At 36.4% G+C, this 19758-nt stretch overlaps 3 protein-coding genes across 5 annotated transcripts; 2 read left to right on the forward strand and 1 right to left on the reverse strand.

Annotated features, from left to right (window-relative positions):
* Positions 1–242: 242 nt before the first annotated feature.
* On the reverse strand, positions 243–3737 carry LOC125194153 (putative late blight resistance protein homolog R1B-14). 2 transcript variants are annotated; one of them, XM_048092212.2, is made up of 4 exons: positions 2577–3737; positions 1918–2497; positions 561–1498; positions 243–460 (listed from the first exon to the last, which is right to left on the reverse strand). In XM_048092212.2, the coding sequence occupies exons 1-3, from the start codon at positions 3646–3648 to the stop codon at positions 562–564; spliced, it is 2589 nt and encodes an 862-aa protein (XP_047948169.1). In that variant the 5' UTR covers positions 3649–3737; the 3' UTR covers positions 243–460; position 561. The 2 variants fall into 2 exon arrangements, with proteins under 2 accessions (XP_047948169.1, XP_047948168.1); XM_048092211.2 differs by having other exon boundaries at positions 243–468.
* A 7014-nt stretch (positions 3738–10751) lies between these two features.
* LOC125194154 (putative late blight resistance protein homolog R1B-16) lies at positions 10752–14289 on the forward strand. Of its 2 annotated transcripts, none has more exons than XM_048092214.2 (4): positions 10752–11949; positions 12056–12641; positions 13054–13943; positions 14031–14289. In XM_048092214.2, the coding sequence occupies exons 1-3, from the start codon at positions 10857–10859 to the stop codon at positions 13940–13942; spliced, it is 2568 nt and encodes an 855-aa protein (XP_047948171.1). In that variant the 5' UTR covers positions 10752–10856; the 3' UTR covers position 13943; positions 14031–14289. The 2 variants fall into 2 exon arrangements, with proteins under 2 accessions (XP_047948171.1, XP_047948170.1); XM_048092213.2 differs by having other exon boundaries at positions 10753–11949; positions 14023–14289.
* Positions 14290–14509: 220 nt separating this feature from the next.
* Positions 14510–15760, forward strand: LOC148929822 (disease resistance RPP8-like protein 3). Its single transcript, XM_089057045.1, has 3 exons — positions 14510–14847; positions 14951–15362; positions 15722–15760. Exons 1-3 carry the CDS (start codon positions 14510–14512, stop codon positions 15758–15760), a joined length of 789 nt encoding a protein of 262 aa, XP_088913171.1.
* The last annotated feature ends 3998 nt before the right edge of the window (positions 15761–19758 follow it).

Genomic DNA, 19758 nt, shown 5'->3' on the forward strand with positions numbered 1-19758 from the left:
TCAGCCCATACTGGCTGGCGCAAAGCACCTCTCGGCCCGCCAGCCCAGACACCACATCTGCAACACTGTTGCTGCCCGATCCACCTGGCCCACTACAGCGAGCTCAGCCAAGCTAGTTCGGTTAAGAGACTAAACCAAAAAAAAAAAAAGAAAAAAAAAAAAAAAAAGATATGATATGGAGTTGTAGAGTACGTTAATCTTCTCAAATTTTCTTTATCGGTTCTTTCTCAACGAGAGTCCAATCGCATAAGATTTGGGATTCCTATAAATGTTGTAAGACTTTTTAGTGTTTACAGAACTAACATTTATAAGTACCTAAATATGCAGAATGGGCAACATTTCATGTCCAAATCAAGAAATACATAAACATAAAATAAAAAAAGGAAAACAAGACACATAATAAAACACAAATGGTGATGCTTCTCCACCAGCAGAACATCTCAGCTTCTTGTCAATACACCTAAAAGGCTAAACAGAAAAACACAGTTACTTATCGAATTCCTTGTCAATGTATGAATCTATAAAAAGAAGATCTAAGTAGGAGAATCAAATCAACTAACCTTATAACTGTAGAACTTGAAGGACTCGGTCATTGTTGTCCTTCTGATAGTCGCGGATCCCTTGGACACACTCGAGAAGAGATTTGTTTGTACGATCAACCTCAATCAGTTTAAGTTCTAAAATGTTACCTATGTCTTTCGGAATCTCCTTCAGCTTATCACAACGATATAGCACTAGCCGTTTCAGAGATAGGAAATGGTCCTTTTTAGTTTTCCACTCCTCCAAATCAGATTCCTGAATTAGCAAATATTCCAGTTTATCAAACAAATCCCCTACTTGTTCTTGTTGTTGTTGTTGTTGTTGTTGTTGTTGTTGTTGTCGTGCTTCTTCTTCTTCTTCATCATCATCATCGTTGTCTTCTACAATAGTGCTCCACGCACCGCCTTCAAAGGCATGATCTCTCAGTTTGAGAACTTGAAGCTTAGGCAGAGCAGAAATAGCCTTCATATCTTCCCAAGTGAATCGCCAACCGCTCAAGGTTAACTTCTTCAGCGTCTTTGGGAAAACAGGCTTAGCTTTCTTCTTAAGAAGAGAGCCTTCTTTCACAACTAGTTTCAGCTTCTCAAGTTGAGTGAGGAGATGAAGATTGTGGAGCTTATAGTCTTCATTTGGGTATTTGTCTCCAAAATAAGTGATTGCCAATTTCTTCAAATTGTAAAGTAATCCCATCATCTGTTTTGTACATATCAGCTTCTTCACCACATTCAGTGTGAGCAGCTCCTTTAGAGCAGAGGCTGCTCCTTCTGGAACTGGCAGAAGATCGAAAAAGGAGACGAGATGAGTCAGAAGCGGCAACATCCAGATCTCCAAGGGGAGATCCACGTTGTCGCTTGAGTGGTGCCTCAGCCTCTTGCTAGGACGAACTATCAAGGCGCGAAGATTCTGAAGCCTTGATATGGCGTATGGAACCTCCATTGGACACCCGAAGGCGAGGTACCTGTTACAGTCCAAACATGAAAACTTATCCCAAAAGACTTGCATGTGTTAGAAAACAAAGTTCATTTAGTTTATAAATCCCACAGCAGTTGCCTTCACAACTGGACATGGCTGATCATTGCCATGCAACTGTTGGCAACCGAAACAAAAAATAAATATAACAATATCTAACAATCGTGTAGAAAGAAATGAATTAAAATTGATTTTAGGATGAAACCTTGTAGATTTCTATCATGGTAAAAGAGCCACTCATCAATTATGGGGCTAAATTTAATTGACTCATTAGTATATTCGACCGAAACTGAAAATATGATTGACCCAACAATATATCTAAGCTTTAAATTGGGGCGAATTTGACAGAGGTCTGTCCCCACATCAACTACTTTCACAAACATGGAACATTAGAATATGTAATAATACCTCAAATGAAACAGCTCAAACACGGGAGCTGGGAGCGAATACGCATTAGTGTCCACCACATCCAGCACCCTCAGCAACTTGAACTTTCGCAGTCCGCTTAAAGAGCTCTCATTAGGCTGGAAGGTCAAACATGACCGCAGCGTTGAGGCATAAGCTCTAGCAAGGCGCGTGAGATCCATATGACCATTACTCAGCCGGCGCTCATAGTTCTCAACTAGAGCTTGTGACTTGGCCATATCGCGGACCAAATCGTGTATGTTGCAGCTTTTGAATTCAGCGTTGGGCTTGAAAGACGTGATCGAAGGCAGATTTCGCTTCACGAGCTTGTACAAGTAATCTTTAGCCTCATTTTCGTTTCCAACGAATCCTTCAGCTATCCATAACTTGATAAGCTTTGAGATCCGGATCTCGTGATCTTCTGGAAAGGCACCCATGTATAAGAAACACGGCCTCAAATCAACAGGTAGATATGTGTAACTCAACGCAATTCTCTTTCCGAACTTAGTACTACTCTCAACCGCGGATTTCACATCTCTTGCAATGTCAGCCCATGCTTCCATTTTCGCTTCTGATAAGATACCTGAAAAGATATATGAACTAGACTCTTTTTACATACTGAACACGCAATATTGATTATGAATCTAGATCTGTATAATTACCTCCAATAAGCACGATCGCAAGGGGCAATCCTCCACAACTGGTAACAACTTCTTCTGAGATCTTCTTTATATCCGGCTCTAGATCTGTGTCTCGAAACGCCTTTTTCTTGAGGAGAATCCAACTATTCTCAGGACTCATGAGCTCCATCTTGTGAGGAGTGGAAGTGCCGATATCTTTAACCACATCCTCATCCCTGGTGGTGATCACAATCCGACTCCCGTCACACTTCATGGGGTCGCCAAACGCCTTCCTTATTTCGTACCACGCCTTGGTACTCCACAGATCATCCACCACGATCAGGTACTTCTGCAAAGTCAAGATCCTGTGTAGTTTGTTCTCTACTGTCTCACTTTTCTCCACAAGACTGCCAGGGATTTGTTTCTCCAAGGCATATAGAAGCTCCTCAAAAATGGTTTCTACTTTATAATTATGAGAGACAACGATCCAAACGCGGAGAGGAAACTCGTTGACGACGTCCTCATCGTTGTAAACAGTTCTAGCCAGAGTTGTCTTCCCAATCCCGCCCATCCCCGTGATGGGGATGACCTGGCGTTGGGACTTCGGCTGTCCACACATCAAAGCTTTAATATTTTTCAAGTACTCCTCGAGGCCAACCGTTTCGGTATCAATAGCAGGCTGGGACACCGGGCCGGACAAGGCCGTTGTTGCTGGACGCACACCCTGCTGTTGTTGGATCTCCGCCATCTGTATAGCGATGGGGGATATTTTCCCCATCACTACGTCCAGCTCACGGAAATCGTACAGAATCTCTGTACGGTTGCGTGGGCGGCCGACAGAGGCCATTTTCTCGGCCTGGAGGTCCCAGTGGTAGTGCTCGTAGATGAAGTGCTCCATCACGTCTTCGGCTTGGTTGGCGGCGTTCGTGACAGCTGTTTCGGAACTCGCTGCTTCCTTGGGATACCTTTCGAGGAACTGTTTGATGGTTTCGATCCGTGCAAGGAGATCTTTAATCCGCTGCTTTCCTTCAACGGAGATTGGGTACTTTTTATCATCGAGATTCAGGATTCTGTCTATGGTTTGGATGAGTGAATGGCAAACAGCATAAGCCATATTTTGGAGAAAGAAGAGAGGAAGAAGAAGTTTGGATTGTTGAGTTTTTGATGAGTAAGTTTTTGTACTATACTCTGTATTTCAGAGCATTACATATTTGTAAATCAATATCACTTTTGTTAAAGCTTGATATAACAACTTATAAGCCAATTCAAATCTTTACCACCAACTTTGAATGTGGTGAAAAAATTTTCTTTGGGCACATAATTTAAAAAATTGATATTTATTGAGTTAAGTGGAGAAAATAACGTATTAGAGAGGAAAAAATAAGAGAAATAAAAAAAAATAAAGTAAGAGAGATAAATACTCTTTTTTACCGAAAAAGTAAATCAATCACTTATGGTTAGACAACCCAAAATGGAAAGTTGGTAACTTATGTTGAGTACAAACTCATCCCACATGGGAAGTTGGAAGCTGTATATAATTCATGTACAACCCTAATCAATTTGAAGCCTTTTGCGAGTGACCTGAAAACAAATCCATGCGGGCATAACTCAAAGCGGACAATATCAAACTGTTATTGCAATCAACAATTCGAACAAACGGAAAGATGTATATAATTTCTGTCCAACCCCAAATTAGTTTGATGTCTTTTGTGGATGACCCAAAGCGAATAATATCAAACTGATGTTGCAGTTGACAATCCGAACCATTTATAGTGGACGGAGGGAGTATGAATATTTAGCATGTAGTCAATTTCCCACAACATTAAATTCATCCAATTTGCATCCAACGTGGCATGCCAAAATGTGCAAGACGATGTTGTCTTGGTAAGAGGTGACATGTCATATGTCCAACTAGACTAAAACGACGTCGTTGTATCACAAAATACATAAAAAATCAAACAACCTTGTTTCTGTGTGCGTTGACTTAATTTCCATGTCGACACTAATTTTTCATGTCATCTCCGAGTTATTTAAAATTGCCTTAACACCTCACATAGGATTTAATCTTGCCAAAATATTTGACAGTAAGATATTTACTACAAGTTCAAACTTCAAGGATTTTTTCACTATGTTAAAAATTGGCAGTGTATTTATTTTCGTACTATTAGCCACATGAGATAGATAGTGATCGATAGTTGCTTGATAATGCTCTTCTAGTCCTTTCACATGAGAGTAAGATGTCGCAAAATATTGAGAAAAAGAAAATTGAGAATAAAATTCAAAATAGAGTTGTTATTACGTACTCCGTCCGTCCACCATTTAAAGAGCATTTTTGTCATTTTAGTTTGTCCACGATTTATAAAACCATTTACTTTATATTTTATTTTTAGTATGTGGAATCAACATTCCACTAACTTTTTACACTTAAAATCTAATACTACAAAACTAATAGTTTAAATGGGCACTATATTTCACTCACTTTCTCTATTTACTCTTATTCACAAAGTTAACCAATTTCTTTAAACATGTGTCAAGTTAAAAAGGGCTCAATAAAGAAAATATTGGCTAGTGTACGCTTATTACACCTAATTGTGTTTTATTAGTAATTAACTAAGCGATATATAATGTAATGAAGGAATCAATATCTGGTCCCAATGTTTAATTAAAGTCGACATTGATGGGAATTCCCAAACTAATTATTGAAATAAAAATTAATTTCATAAAGTAATTATAACTTTTATTGGATAAGGTCTATTTGAGGATGATTTAAACTAATATTAACCCTTCAATCACCTTTTTTCTATGTATTATAACTTTTATTTTAAGTTTGTATAGTTTATTGTTAAGACTATTAATAAGTACTACCTCCGTCTACTAAAATTTGTCCCACTTTGACCTGGCATGGGTTTTAAGAAATGTAATGTAAAATGAGTTGAAAAAGTTAATGGATTGTGGGTCCTATTTTTATATACTCCCTCCGTCCCAATAAATATGAAACATTTGATTTCCAGCACAAGATTTTATGCAAGTGTTGTTTTGTGAGTTAATGAAGAGAGAGTAAAGTAAGAGAGAGGAAAAAGTAGAGAGAGTGATGTTTCCATTTTAAGAAACGTTTCATTTTTAGTGGGACAACCCAAAAAGGAAAACGTTGCATTTCTAATGGAACAGGGGGAATATTAGTTTTATAATAAAATGTGAGTAGGAATGAGTTAGTGGAATATGAGGTTAACCACCAAAAATAATAAAAGTAAAATGGACAAATTTTAAGGGATGAATAAAATGAAAAAATAGGATAAATTTTCAGGGACATAGGTAGCCATAGATATTGTATTTCGCACCGTACACAAGATAAACTCCGCCAAACGTTAGAACACACAAATTTGACATTTGATTGACCAATAAATGATCCTGTGCATCAATTATCTGAATATTTCACATGCTAAGTAAAATGGATGGTTGTTAGAATTTATTTTTTCAGTTTGAATAATGAAGGTTGTTAGAGTTAGTACACTGCAAGTGGATATTATTTTTTTGTTAGGAACGTGAGAGGTCATATCTGATTGCTAATTTAAAGAACAAACAATTGTTTAATGAAAAGTTACGGTTTTCTTAATTTCTATAACGACTATAAATGATAATTTCGATGGCAAAACAACCAGTTGGGCGGTCAATTATTTTAATTCAATGCCACCCCACAAGCAGTTTGTAGAATGTGACACATTAATATTAAATGGCAAGTTGATATTTGTTTATTTACATAAAACAATGTCGATGTCTCTCATAACCTGATTATTAATTAATTACTAGAAACGCAATTAGACTTGCATAAAATAAATCAAATTATTTGCACTTTAAAAATAACTCCAACGCCAATCATCTTAATTTTATGATCATTTGGAACACATTTTAACAGTCAACAACTAGGTATAGAAGAGCAGTCATCTTAATTTTATGATCATTAAATACATTTACTTGAATAAATATAGACACACACATTTTAAAAGTCAACAGAGGTGTAGAAGAGCAATTAGCAATCACTTAAATATTATGGTAATAATTAATCCATTTTTTCTTTTCTGCTTCATTATCTCTTTTATTTTATTCTCTCTATTTTATTTACTTTTTTACTTTATTCTCTCTATTTTGTTATTTCTTTTACTTTATCTATTTTTTTTACACACCCACTTAACACACTAAACATTCATTTCTTAAACTCCTTGCAAAATAAATAGTGCCTCAACTCTGAAGGAGCGGAAAGAGTCGTAGTTTGGAAGTCAACAACAATTATACATTAAATTGTGCTACCAAATGAATTTATTAATGTAGACTTTGTAATTTTTTTAATTGCAATATTAAGTTACAAGATAGCGATACAATTGTATATATGTGAACCTGAAATCTTTGGTTTTAGATACAAACTACTAAAATTGCATTAGATTATGAATGTGGAAGCTCCTTATCCTCTTGAGGGGAACAATAATGAATTTATACATGTATGTATATCCATCTTAATGAATATGTCAATTATTTAAATTTCAATGAATAAAAAGGAATGGGGCTATGGATTACAATGCAATAATGCAGCCAAGAGATTCATGACCCGATTATTGTACATAGTAGCAATAGTACTTGGACATTGTGACCTTTTGTGACCTGGTTGATGACATAAGCTACAATGCTTTGGATGGTTAGACATATGCTTCTTTCCATAAGACTAAACTAGTAAGAAGTGGCGAAGACAAAATTTTCTTAATGGAGGATCCAAGTCACTGTTAATAGTTATAAGGTCCATTCAATATCGGTGGGATAGAACTAGAAAAACTAATTAGTCCATGCTGAAAATTTATGTATCATAAATAATATTATTAAAATAATTGTATTATTAAAAAATTAATATATATACTATATAATTTGGTTTATTGTTTTATTCAAATTTTAAAAACAAACAGAACTAAAAAAGAAAAATATACAATCAATTTAGAAGAACTAATATTTTATTTGAAATCCAAACGTAAGATATAGACAAATATTTAATCTGTCTTTTAAAAATAAAACTAAATTTTATTTTAGTATGTATATTCCTTAAATTTATGCACTTTTGATTTTAGAAAAAAAAAAATTCATCTCTAATAAGGTAAGATTATTAATTATTCACTAAACAAAATTCCCATTACTTTTTCTTTCTCTCTATTATTTTATCAATTGTACATTAGAAATCATGCCATTTTAAAAATTTAAGGGACAGAAAGAGTAAAAAATTAACTTAAATGATATATTAGAATCAAATAAATCTATAAACGTAGAATCAAAACTAATTTATATAGTTGCTATAATTTAGTTATTTATCTTTAAATTTGATTTTGTTTCTTTAATATAATCAAAAGTAACTTAAATCATAAAATATATATAATTGATTATTAGATTGATGGAGATTGTTTTCAAACTAATTATAGTGTTATAGTGTTGTACTTGAATTTTATCTAAGAAATTCTAAGGTGAGGAGACTGAAATTATAGTGTGTGCAAACTTTGTACTCCTTTAAGAATTAAAAATTGGACAATATGATGACAAGTGTCCACCCTTGCTTAAAATTGAAAATAAGTTTTAAAAAAAAGTGAATTAAAAGAAATGAGCAAAATTGATGAAAAAGAATTTCTCATCGGCTGCTTGGCATGTGGGGTTTAATTATTTAAACTTGAACTTATTTTGTTATAGTACTACTTTTAAAATTCGATAGAAATAGTTAGTGGATATACATGTATTTTCACAATTATAAAATATCATTATTGTTCCCCTCATGATGATAAGGAGCTTCCCATTTATAATCTAATGCCGTTTAGTAGTAGTTTATATCTAAGACTAAAGATTCCATGTTCATATTTACAGTTGCATCGCGTTAAATTTAATATTGTAATTAAAAAATAGCAACGCCAACCGTACTAAATTACTTTAATAATTTCGGTAGCACAATTTCACAGTAGAATGTAAAATTGTTGTTGACTTCCAAAATGTAAAATTGTTGTTGAGATTCCACGGAAAGTATTTAATGATCTTATAATTATGTGATTGCTATTTGCTCTTCTGCACCTCATTGTTGACATTACTTAAAAAGATGTGTCTCTATTTGTATTCAAGATAATGTATTTAATGATCATAAAATTAAGATGATTGATCATACACCTCAACTACTTTTAAAATATACTGTTATATAAGAATATGCATTTTTTTCTTTTTAATCTGTCCACAAGAATATGTATTTTCTAATTTTGGAAACTCTTTTCTTTCTAATGAGGTGGGATTCATTACCCACTAACAATTCTTTAAGGCTATATTTGTTTGACGGGAAAGTAAAGTTGGCATGGAAAATGATTCCTGAGAAAATGAATCCCGGGAATATGATTCTTAGTAACTTTACTTTCCTATGTTTGCAAAATATCAAGATTTTAAATTTAATAATAATTTAAACACCAAGCGAAAAGTATACTTATTATTTTTTATTTATAAAAAAGAATAATAATATAAATTTTTTAATAATTACAGATAATAATAATTATATTATTATATTTATTATGGGATGTGATCATATGATAACCCATAATTATGGTGATAACCTAATAACCCTCATTTTATGGACGAAAAGTATCATTTTATAGAACAAAATATCATTTTGTGGATTAAAAGTATCATTTTATGTATGCTGAAAAAATATCATTTTATCATGTATAAATATCATTTTTAGTAAAAATGATATTTTGACCCATAAAATGATAGGGTTATTAGGTTATCACATAAATATGAGTTATCATTATAACGCACCCCTATTTATTATTACAATGGATAGTTTAAATATGAATTATCTATCATAATATAAAATAATACATATAATTATAGTTTAAAATATTATACTCATTTATTATAATAATAATTAGTATTATAATTATAATATTTAAGGGTGTTATAAGTGATTAAATTTAATAAATGAAAATTACACTATGACTTTATTGATTAATTATTAATTTATAAAAATAATAATTATTTATCATACGATTTATATTATATAATTATATTTTAATTATTTAATAAATTATTAATTATTATTATGAATTATTATAAAATAAGTTATAATTATGATAATTTTAATCATAGTTATTTATTTTCTAAAATTAAGTAGTATATGATTTATAATTTTAAATTATTTTTAAAACATTCTAATTAATAATAATAATAAAACTATACTATATTGTATTAAACATGTAAGAATCCTAAAACTGGAAAAAAAATAACTAAGAAAAGCTAGGATTCATAATCCTGGAAAATTGTATAAACTTTCCTTGTTCTCGGATTCTGATTACTTTCCCAGTTTGATTAAAAACTGAAACAAACACAGGAATTTAAAATTTATGTAATCAGATTACTTTCCCAGACAGAATCCTGGCAACCAAACATGGCCTAATTACTTTTTTTTCTATCCCTTTCTTATTTTACTAATTTTGCATTAAAATTCGTGCTGAACCCAAAGTGCATATTCATTGAGGACAAATGGAGTAACGTGTTTTTCCTATTTGTGTGTAAACTTAATACTCAACCACTTGCCGTTGGAATTATTTTTAAAGTGCAAATAATGATTTATTTTATTTTATGCAAATTTAATATATTACGCTTCTATAATAATTAATAATCAGGTTATAAGAGACATCAACATTGTTTTATGTAAATAAATTAATATCAACATGCAAATTTAATATATTACCCCTATTCTTAGTTTACCAATTTCTAATTAACTTTCGTCAATATCGAGTTAGAATTTTTTAATTTCTCATTGGAACAATATAAAATTTGAGGTGGTAAACTATTTTATAAGCAACTAATATTAATTTCTTGCATAATTAATGTGTGAGTGTGACAGAGTGGAAAACTGTCCCACTTTTTCTAAACTCGACGATATTGCGCAACTAATTTTTTTATGTCTCTATTAGTTACTAATATTAAATCAATATTTGTTTCATTAATTAATTTTTGAATTCCCATCAATGTCTCTATTAGGCGTTTTACGTGTACACTATTTAATATAGTACTCCCTCCTCCTCCTTCCTTAGAGATTTTATACACTTTCATTTTTTTGCATTAGATAGAGAGAATAAATTAAAAAGAAAGAATAAAATAAAGATAAAGAGTTCACTATTTTTTTTAATAACGGGTTATCCAAAAACTAAAAAGGAAAGTGGGCTGTAATAATAACTCTATTCTCAATTTTCTTCTCATCAAAAACCCAACAATCCAAACTTGCTCTTCCTCTCTTGAAACTTGATATTTCTGCAAAATATGGCTTATGCTGTATGCCATTCACTCATACAAACCATAGACAGAATCCTGAATCTCGATGATAAAAAGTACCCTATCTCCGTTGAAGGAAAGCGACAGATTAAAGATCTTCTTGCACGGATCGAAACCATCAAACAGTTCCTCGAAAAGTATCCCAAGGAAGCAGCGAGTTTTGAAACAGCCGTCACGAACGCTGCCAACCAAGCCGAAGACGTGATGGAGCATTTCATCTACGAGCACTACTGCTGGAACCTCCAGGCCGATAAAATGGCCGCTGTCGGCCGCCCACGCAATCGTACAAATATTCTGTACGATTTCCGTGAGCTGGACAGAGTGATGGAGAAAATATCCCCCATCGCTCAACAGATGGCGGAGATCCAACAAAAAGAGGAGGATGAGCAGCAGCACGGTGTGCGTCCAGCAACGGCTACCTCGTCTGCCCCGGTGTCCCAGCCTGATATTGATATTGACACGGTTGGACTTGGGGAGTATTTGAAGAATATTAAAGATGTGCTCTGTGGACAACCGTCGTCCCAACGCCAGATCGTCCCCCTCACGGGGATAGGTGGGATTGGGAAGACCACTCTGGCTAGAGCTGTTTATAACGATGAGGACGTCATCAACGAGTTTCCTGTCCGAGCTTGGATCGTTGTGTCTCAAAAGTATAACACACAAAATATTTTTGGAGAACTCCTATATGCCTTGGAGAAACAAATCCCTGACACTCTTGTGGACAAAAGTGAGACAATGGAAAATCAACTACACAGAATCTTGACGTTGAAGAAGTACTTGATCGTGGTGGATGATCTGTGGAGCGCACAGGCGTGGGACAACATCAGGAAGGCGTTTGGCGACCCCAAGAAGTGTGACGGGAGTCGGATTGTGATCACCACCAGGGATGAGACTGTGGCTAAAGATGTCAGCTCTACTAGTACTCCTATCAGGATGGAGCTCATGAGTCCTGAGAATAGTTGGAGTCTGCTCAAGAATAAGGCGTTTCCAGACAGAGATCTAGCACCGGATATGAAAAAGATCGCATACGATGTTGCAACCAGTTGTGGAGGATTGCCCCTTGCGATTGTGCTGATTGGAGGTATTTATGCTGATCAATATTGCGTTAAGTATGTGAGCACAGTAGATAGAGAACTTACCTGTTGTGGACTTTGCATCATAATCTTGTTCATATATATATCTTTCAGGTATCTTATCAAGCGCAGAGGCGAATACAAAAGCATGGGGTGATATTGCAAAAGACGTGAAATCCGCGGTTGAGAAGGATAATGAGTTTGGAAATATAGTTGCCATGAGTTACACATATTTACCTGTTCATTTGAGGCCATGTTTCTTATACATGGGTGGTTTTCCAGAAGATCACGAGTTCCGGATCTCGAAGCTTATCAAGTTATGGATAGCTGAAGGATTCGTTCGAGATGAAAATCAGGCTAAAGATTACTTGTACAAGCTTGTGAGGAGAAATCTGCCGTTGATCACGGATCTCAAGTTCAATGGCGAATTCAAAAGCTGCAACATACCAAATATGGTCCGTGATATGGCCAAATCACAGGCTCTAGATGAGAACTATGAGCGGCGGCTGACTATTGGTTATCCGGATCTTAAGCGCCTTGCTAGAGCTTACGCCTCAACGCTGCGCTCGTGTTTGACCTTCCAGTCTAGTGAGAGCTCGTTAGCCGGACTTCGAAAGTTCAAGTTGCTGAGGGTGCTGGATGTGGTGGACACTGACGCGTACTCACTCCCAGCTCCCGTGTTCGAGCTGTTTCATTTGAGGTACCGTTACTTACTCTAGTGTACCATATCAGCTGTGAAAGCAATTGGTGTGTGGTTTATAGGTGACTAAATGAGTTCTCTCCCCTAATAAGCTAGTTAGTTTTTTTTGTTTAGTTCTTTTGTTTGATCTGTAACATTGGTCCATTGGTGCTTTGACTTAGACGCTCGAACATTTTAGAGCTGACTCGGAGTAAACCAGCTATGACTAACAAGAACTCAGAATGGTTGTATGGCAAAGATCTGTCATGACCAACGAGGATGTTGGCCTTAAGGGGGGAGGGTCAATTGTTACGGAACCTATTGTCCCACGTCGGTTGTAAGGCAACCGGGGTGGGATTTATAGACTAAATGAAATTTCTCTTCTAACACATTCAAGTCTTTTGGGATAAGTTTCATGTTTTGATTGTAACAGGTACCTTGCATTCGGATGTCCAATGGAGGTTCCGCACGCCATATCAAGGCTTCAAAATCTTCGCGTTTTGTTAGTTCATCATAGCAAGAGACTGAGGCAACACTCAAAGGACAACGTGGATCTACCACAGGAGATCTGGTTGTTGCCGCTTCTGACTCATCTCGTCTCCTTTTTCGATCTTCTGCCAGATCCAGAAGGAGTAGCCTCTGCTCTGAAGGAGCTGCTCACACTGAATGTGGTGAAGAAGCTGATATGTACAGAACAGATAATGGGATTACTTTACAATTTGAAGAAATTGGCAATCACTTATTCTGGAGACAAATACCCAAATGAAGACTATCAGCTCCACAATCTTGTTCTCTTGACTCAACTTGAGAAGCTGACACTAGTTGTGAAGAAAGGCTCTCTTCTTCAGGTAAAATCTAAGCCTGTTTTCCCGAAGACGCTGAAGAAGTTAACCTTAAGTGGTTGGAGATTCCCTTGGGAATATATGAAGGCAATTGCTGCTCTGCCCGAGCTTCAAGTGCTCAAACTGACAGATCATGCCTTTGAAGGCGGTGCGTGGAGCACTTTTGACTATGAGAACGATTATGACGAAGAGAGTGATTATGAAGAAGTGGAACTGTTTGTTAAACTGGAATATATGCTAATTCAGGAATCTGATTTGGAGGATTGGGAGACTGAAAGTTATCATTTCCCAGCACTGAAGCGGCTAGTGCTCAATCGTTGTGGTAAGCTGAAGAAGATTTCGGAAGACATGGGTAACATTTTAGAACTTAAGCTGATCGAGATTGATCGTACAAACGAATCTCTTCTCGAGTGTGTCAGAGGGATCCGCGACAAGCAGGAGCAGGACTATGGCAGAGTCCTTCAAGTTCGACTGTTATAAGGTTAGTTGATTTGATTCTCCTACTTAGATCTTCTTTTTATAAAGGAATTGGATAGTTAGACTGTGTTTTATTGTTTTAGCTTTTTAGATGTATTGACAAGAAGCTGAGATATGGTGGATTTGAAGATCAAGGTCTAATCAAAGGTTTTATGCTCTGCTCTGGAGAAGCATCACCCTTTGTGTTTTATTTTGTGTCTTGTTTTCCTTTTTTAGATTTATGTTTATGTACTTAAAAAATGTTTGTAACAGTCGAAAGGTCTTCAAACATAGAGCATATCATGCAGGGACACAATCTACAATCCCATATCATATCTTGGAAATAAAGCATATACAAGATATTATCCTTACCAATAGATCAATTTTAATTGAGTAAAGGTCAATTTTGGTCATAAACATATGACCAAAATACGAATTAGATCTAAAATATTAACTTTTTGATAAACAGGTCTATAACAAATGAAAACATTGTCGAAGTGGTCCTGTTATTTACAGTTCCGTCAAAATACTAACGGTCAGACCACTAGCTCGTCTTATTGGGAGAGTCTTAAACTACTCAAAATACTTGACATGGAAGATTTTGGGTTGAAGACTTTATTCAAAGAAATTGGAGCAATGATTGAGTTGAGATACTTGGGATTGAGAAATAATTACATACAACAGATCCCACGCTCGTTGGGGGCTTTGAAAAAGCTTGAGGCTCTTGATATAGCTCAGATTTTTATGGTGGAGGTCCCGGATATTATATGGGAAATGGATGGTCTTCGTGATCTCCACATGTCTAATGTGATTTGCTCCAGTCCTTTGAAAGTAGATGCCCTACAGAATTTGGAGACCCAAACCTACATCTTGATTTATGATTGGGCATATGATGCGTCGCAATTGAAGACAATGTTTAACCTCCGAACGTTGGGCATTGAAGCGGTTGATGAAAACTCAGATGTATTTTTTTGCGTCACTAGCTAAGCTTCCAAGCTTTGATAATCTTTTCATAAGAGGGTTTCGTTTTAGAAGCATGCCATGTTTGGACAAAATTGGTGTTATACAAAGTCTCGAGACGCTAAAACTAGATGGGCGCATAGGTAGGCTACCAAGTCCAGATAATATACCTCAAGGGATTATGCGCATAACATTGGTAAATGCTTGTCTTGATGAAGACCCCATGCCGACATTAGAGAAGTTCACTCGCCTAGCGTACCTCAAACTGCGAAATGCATACACGGGTCAAGAAATGGTGATCCAACAAGGCAGATTTCCCATGCTCAAAGTGCTTAGCATCAACGAGTTGTGGAATCTTGAGAAGATACAAGTTGTTAATGGTGCAATGTCGAGTCTCAGGAATCTAGAAATCAATAGCTGTCTACTTCTTGAGACGCCCCCGGAACAGATTAAGAGGATGCCTGAACTGCAAAATTTAACGATGGTAACAACCAAACACGTTGCATCAAAGGTTGGAAAAACAGATTTGACCTCCAAAATTTTGACATCTATCCATAATCTGAAGTTGATATATATCTGGTTAGTTGAGTATATTTTTTTTCTTCTTGCATTTACCCTTTGGTTTATGTGCAAATAACTTGGTCTACCGTCTTTGTAGACAAACTACATTATGTTAAAAGTAGTATCAGTAGAAAGGGTTTGTATTATTTCTTGATAATTATCATTATACACAGTACCATTATATAATACTAAGGTCCCCTATACAAAGTAAACCTAATTAACTTAATTACATTGATTGAAATTTTCTATCTTTGGTAAGGAATGATTCTCGTGTATCTCCAGTCTAATATGGTGCAATCTTCTCCAACACCCTCAAGTTAAGCGACGGGGTTTCCGATGCTCAACTTATACAACACTTCTCGAAATAGCTTCGAGTTCACCGCCTTTGTAAGGATGTATGCCAGCTGATCTTCAGATTTGACATATGGCATCTCCACTATCTTTGCCTCAATATTCTCCTTTATGAAGTGTCTGTCTACTTTGACATGTTTAGTCCGATCATGTTGGGCTGGATTCTCCGAAATGCTGATAGCCACCTTGTTGTCACAACATAACTTGCACGTCTGAGATGAGTGCAAGCCTAATTCTCGCAGAAGCCTCCTTAGCCATAGTAGTTCAGTCAGTCCACTCTTAATCTCACGAAATTCAGTCTCCACGCTAGATAGTGCTACCACTTTCTGTTTTTTGCTTCTCCATATCACAAGATTCCCTCCAACAAAGGTAAAGTATCGCGCAGTGGATTTCCTATCATTCGGGTTACCCGTCCAATCTACATCAGTAAATCCATGTATTTCCAAGTGTCCTTGTTTTTTCGAACAGGAGTCCATGTTCTGTTGTACCCTTCAAGTATCGGACTATCCTTATTGTCGCTTCCTAGTGTTCCTCTTGCGGTGCATGCATAAATTGACTCACTATTCCCACCGCGTAGGCAATGTCTGGCCTCGTGTGAGATAAGTAAATCAATTTCCCAATTAGCCTTTGGTATCTTCCCCTTGCCACCAGTTTCGCCTCCTCTTTCATCTACAATCCATGATTTTGGACCATTGGGGTGTCTACAGGCTTACAATCCATCGTCCCAACTTCTGCCAAGAAGTCGAGTATGTACTTCCTCTGATTCATGAAGATCCCCTTTTTTTTTATCTTGGCACTTCTATTCCCAGGAAGTACTTAAGGAGTCCTAGATCCTTCAACTCGAATTCATTAAACAAGTTTCTCCTGAGCTCTGTTATTTCCTCTTTATCATCTCCAGTAATAATCATGTCATCTACATATATAATCAGCCATGTAATTCTACCTTCTCTTTTCTTGATGAATAGTGTGTGGTCAGAATTGCTCTGTTTGTATCCATACTTCTTCATCACCTCCGTGAACCTCCCAAACCATGCCCTCGGAGATTGCGTAAGTCCGTACAACGTCTTTTTCAGCTGGCACACCTCTCCAACCTGGAATTCACTGGTAAAACCGGGTGGAGGCTCCATGAAAACTGGTTTTTGTAATTCCCCATGCAAGAAGGCATTAATCGCATCGAACTGGTGAAGTGGCCAATCCTTGTTAGCAGCAGCAGAAAACAACACTCTCACAGTATTAATCTTTACCACAGGTGAGAAAGTCTCATCATAGTCAATACCATAGGTTTGGGTGTATCCTTTTGCCATGAGTCTAGCTTTGTACCTTTCTATCGTGTCGTCCGACCTTCACTTTATAGTGAACACCCATCTGCACCCAACTATCTTCACTCCTTCAGTCAACTGGCCCTTCACCCACGTATTGTTCCTCATAAGTGCCCTCATTTCCGTGATTAGAGCATCCCTCCAATGTTTGTGTTTCATTGCTTCCTCTGCCGACTATACAATTTCTTCTTCTTCTTCATACAGTGCGGCTTCAAATGCTCTAGCCATTTTCGCCAAATTTCCTTGCACAAAGTTTGCTACTCCATAACGACTCATTTTCCCAATCTTTTCGGGAGAATATCTCTTAGGTGGGATTCCTCTTGTAGTTCGATGATGAAGAATATACTTCCCAGTATCACTATCCACCGTGTTGTCTTCCTCTTCTGTACTCATAGGGTTAGGAGAAACTGGGTTTTGGTTCAGAAATTACCTCGGATATCATTGGAGGAGGATCTGGGGATCGCGGATGAGATGACTTTGCGGTAAGACTTGCTCGGTAGCAACGACAACTGGTTCTGTTAGATCCTCAATCGAAGAGTTTGGAAGTGGCACGACCCAACTTAGATAGTCTGACGAACTACCTGGTCCACTTTTCCCCTAACTAATATAGTGGGTGTGGTAGAAGAACTCGGTTTCTAAGAAGTCACAGTTCATGGTGGTGGTGATTTTTTTAGTGTGGGGGTCAAACATCGGTATCCCTTTTGGTTTATCCCATACCCAAGGAAGACACATTTGGTTGCACAAGGCGACAATTTGGTTCTCTCGTGTTTCAGGATATGGACATAGACGGTGCATCCGAAGACCTTTGGGGAAAGGGTTAAGTGTTGAGGGACATTGGTTTTTGTGGACAGGACGTCAAGTGGGGTTTTTTTGTTGAGGATTTTTGTAGGAAGTCGGTTCATGAGGTAGACAGATGTGGCTATGGCTTCGGGCCAAAAATGTTTTGGTACTTTGGATTCGATCATTAAGGCTCGGGTGATTTCGAGGATTGTTCTGTTTTTTCTTTTGGCGACCCCATTTTATTCTGGTGTGTAGGCAAGATGTTTGGTGGATCATTCCCTTGTCTTTGCAAAACTGGGTCATCGAACTGTTAACGAAGTCCCTCCCATTATCTGACCTAAGGGTTTTAATGGTGGTATGGAATTGGGTTTGGATCATTTTATAGAAAATGATAAATTTTTCGACAACCTCAGATTTATGTTTTAAAAAATATATCCAAGTCATTCTAGTGCAATCATCCACAAATATCACAAAATATCGAAAACTTCATCACCAGTAATTGGTGCGGGACCCCACACATCAGAATGTATCAAGGAAAAAATGGAATTCATACGAGTGTTTGTTGGTTTAAATGACTGTTTGTGGCTCTTGGCCAAAGCACATGTTTCACATGAAAAATCAGTAGGAATTGAAATGTTCGGAAAAAGAAGTTTAAAGTAAACAGGAGAAGAGTGTCCTAGTCTTCCGTGCCACAACCGAATTTCTTGTTTCGTGGATCCGTGAGCCAGCATCACATTGCCACGCTGAGCTATCTTGTCCACATAGTAAAGTCCTTGCTTCTCAGTGCCACGCCCAAGAATCCACCTCGTCTGAATATCCTGTAATATACAAAATGTGGGATGCATTTACAATTAGATCTCTAGTCACATGACTAATAGACATCAATCTCTTAGATAATGTAGGAACATGTAGACAGTTCGATAAACGGAGTAGGAGATATATCAATGGTTCCCAACCCAACAACTGTAATTAATTTCTCATTTGCAGTTTTAATATATGTATCAGTAACTGTATCATAGATACTAAAATCATCTCTTTCTGGGGTCATAGTGTCTGTGGCTCCAGGCCGAGAAATGGCCGTTGTCGGCCGGCCACGCAATCATACAGAGATTCTGTACGATTTCCGTGAGCTGGACGTAGTGATGGAGAAAATATCCCACATCGCTAAACAGATGGCGGAGATCCAACAACAGCACGACGTGCGTCCAGCAACGACGGCCTCGTCCGACCCGGTGTCCCAGCCTGAGATTGATAATGACACGGTTGGCCTCGAGGAGTATTTGAAGAATATTAAAGCTTTGATGTGTGGACAGCCGACGTCCCAACACCAGATCATCCCCATCACGGGGATGGGCGGGATTGGGAAGACAACTCTGGCTAGAACTGTTTACAACGATGAGGACGTCATCAACGAGTTTCCTGTCCGCGCTTGGATTGTTGTGTCTCATAATCATAAAGTGGAAAACATTTTTGGGATAGAAAGAGTAAAAAATTAACTTAAATGATATATTAGAATCAAAATAAATCTATAAACGTAGAATCAAAACTAATTTATATAGTTGCTATAATTTAGTTATTTATCTTTAAATTTGATTTTGTTTCTTTAATATAATCAAAAGTAACTTAAATCATAAAATCTATATAATTGATTATTAGATTGATGGAGATTGTTTTCAAACTAATTATAGTGTTATAGTGTTGTACTTGAATTTTATCTAAGAAATTCTAAGGTCGGGAAATTGTAATTATAGTGTGTGCAAACTTTGTACTCCTTTAAGAATTAAAAATTGGACAATATGATGACAAGTGTCCAACCTTGCTTAAAATTGAAAATAAGTTTAAAAAAAAGTGAATTAAAAGAAATGAGCA

The sequence above is a fragment of the Salvia hispanica genome, chromosome 4, assembly GCF_029641045.1.
Source record: "Salvia hispanica isolate PSC_SH4W2 chromosome 4, Shi_PSC_v1, whole genome shotgun sequence".
Lineage (NCBI taxonomy): Eukaryota > Viridiplantae > Streptophyta > Magnoliopsida > Lamiales > Lamiaceae > Salvia > Salvia hispanica.

What these genes read in the sequence shown, in the direction of transcription:
- LOC125194153 (XM_048092212.2), bottom strand. Translation starts at nt 3,648, where the DNA reads ATGGCTTATGCTGTTTGCCATTCACTCATCCAAACCATAGACAGAATC. An exon ending in TGCGATCGTGCTTATTGGAG is followed by an intron (nt 2,498 to 2,576) that starts GTAATTATACAG and finishes ATATCTTTTCAG; the next exon opens with GTATCTTATCAGAAGCGAAA. An exon ending in TTTGAGCTGTTTCATTTGAG is followed by an intron (nt 1,499 to 1,917) that starts GTATTATTACAT and finishes GGACTGTAACAG; the next exon opens with GTACCTCGCCTTCGGGTGTC.
- LOC125194154 (XM_048092214.2), top strand. Translation starts at nt 10,857, where the DNA reads ATGGCTTATGCTGTATGCCATTCACTCATACAAACCATAGACAGAATC. An exon ending in TGCGATTGTGCTGATTGGAG is followed by an intron (nt 11,950 to 12,055) that starts GTATTTATGCTG and finishes TATATCTTTCAG; the next exon opens with GTATCTTATCAAGCGCAGAG. An exon ending in TTCGAGCTGTTTCATTTGAG is followed by an intron (nt 12,642 to 13,053) that starts GTACCGTTACTT and finishes TGATTGTAACAG; the next exon opens with GTACCTTGCATTCGGATGTC.
- LOC148929822 (XM_089057045.1), top strand. Translation starts at nt 14,510, where the DNA reads ATGGAAGATTTTGGGTTGAAGACTTTATTCAAAGAAATTGGAGCAATG. An exon ending in ACAATGTTTAACCTCCGAAC is followed by an intron (nt 14,848 to 14,950) that starts GTTGGGCATTGA and finishes GTTTCGTTTTAG; the next exon opens with AAGCATGCCATGTTTGGACA. An exon ending in AACTGCAAAATTTAACGATG is followed by an intron (nt 15,363 to 15,721) that starts GTAACAACCAAA and finishes GTGTATCTCCAG; the next exon opens with TCTAATATGGTGCAATCTTC.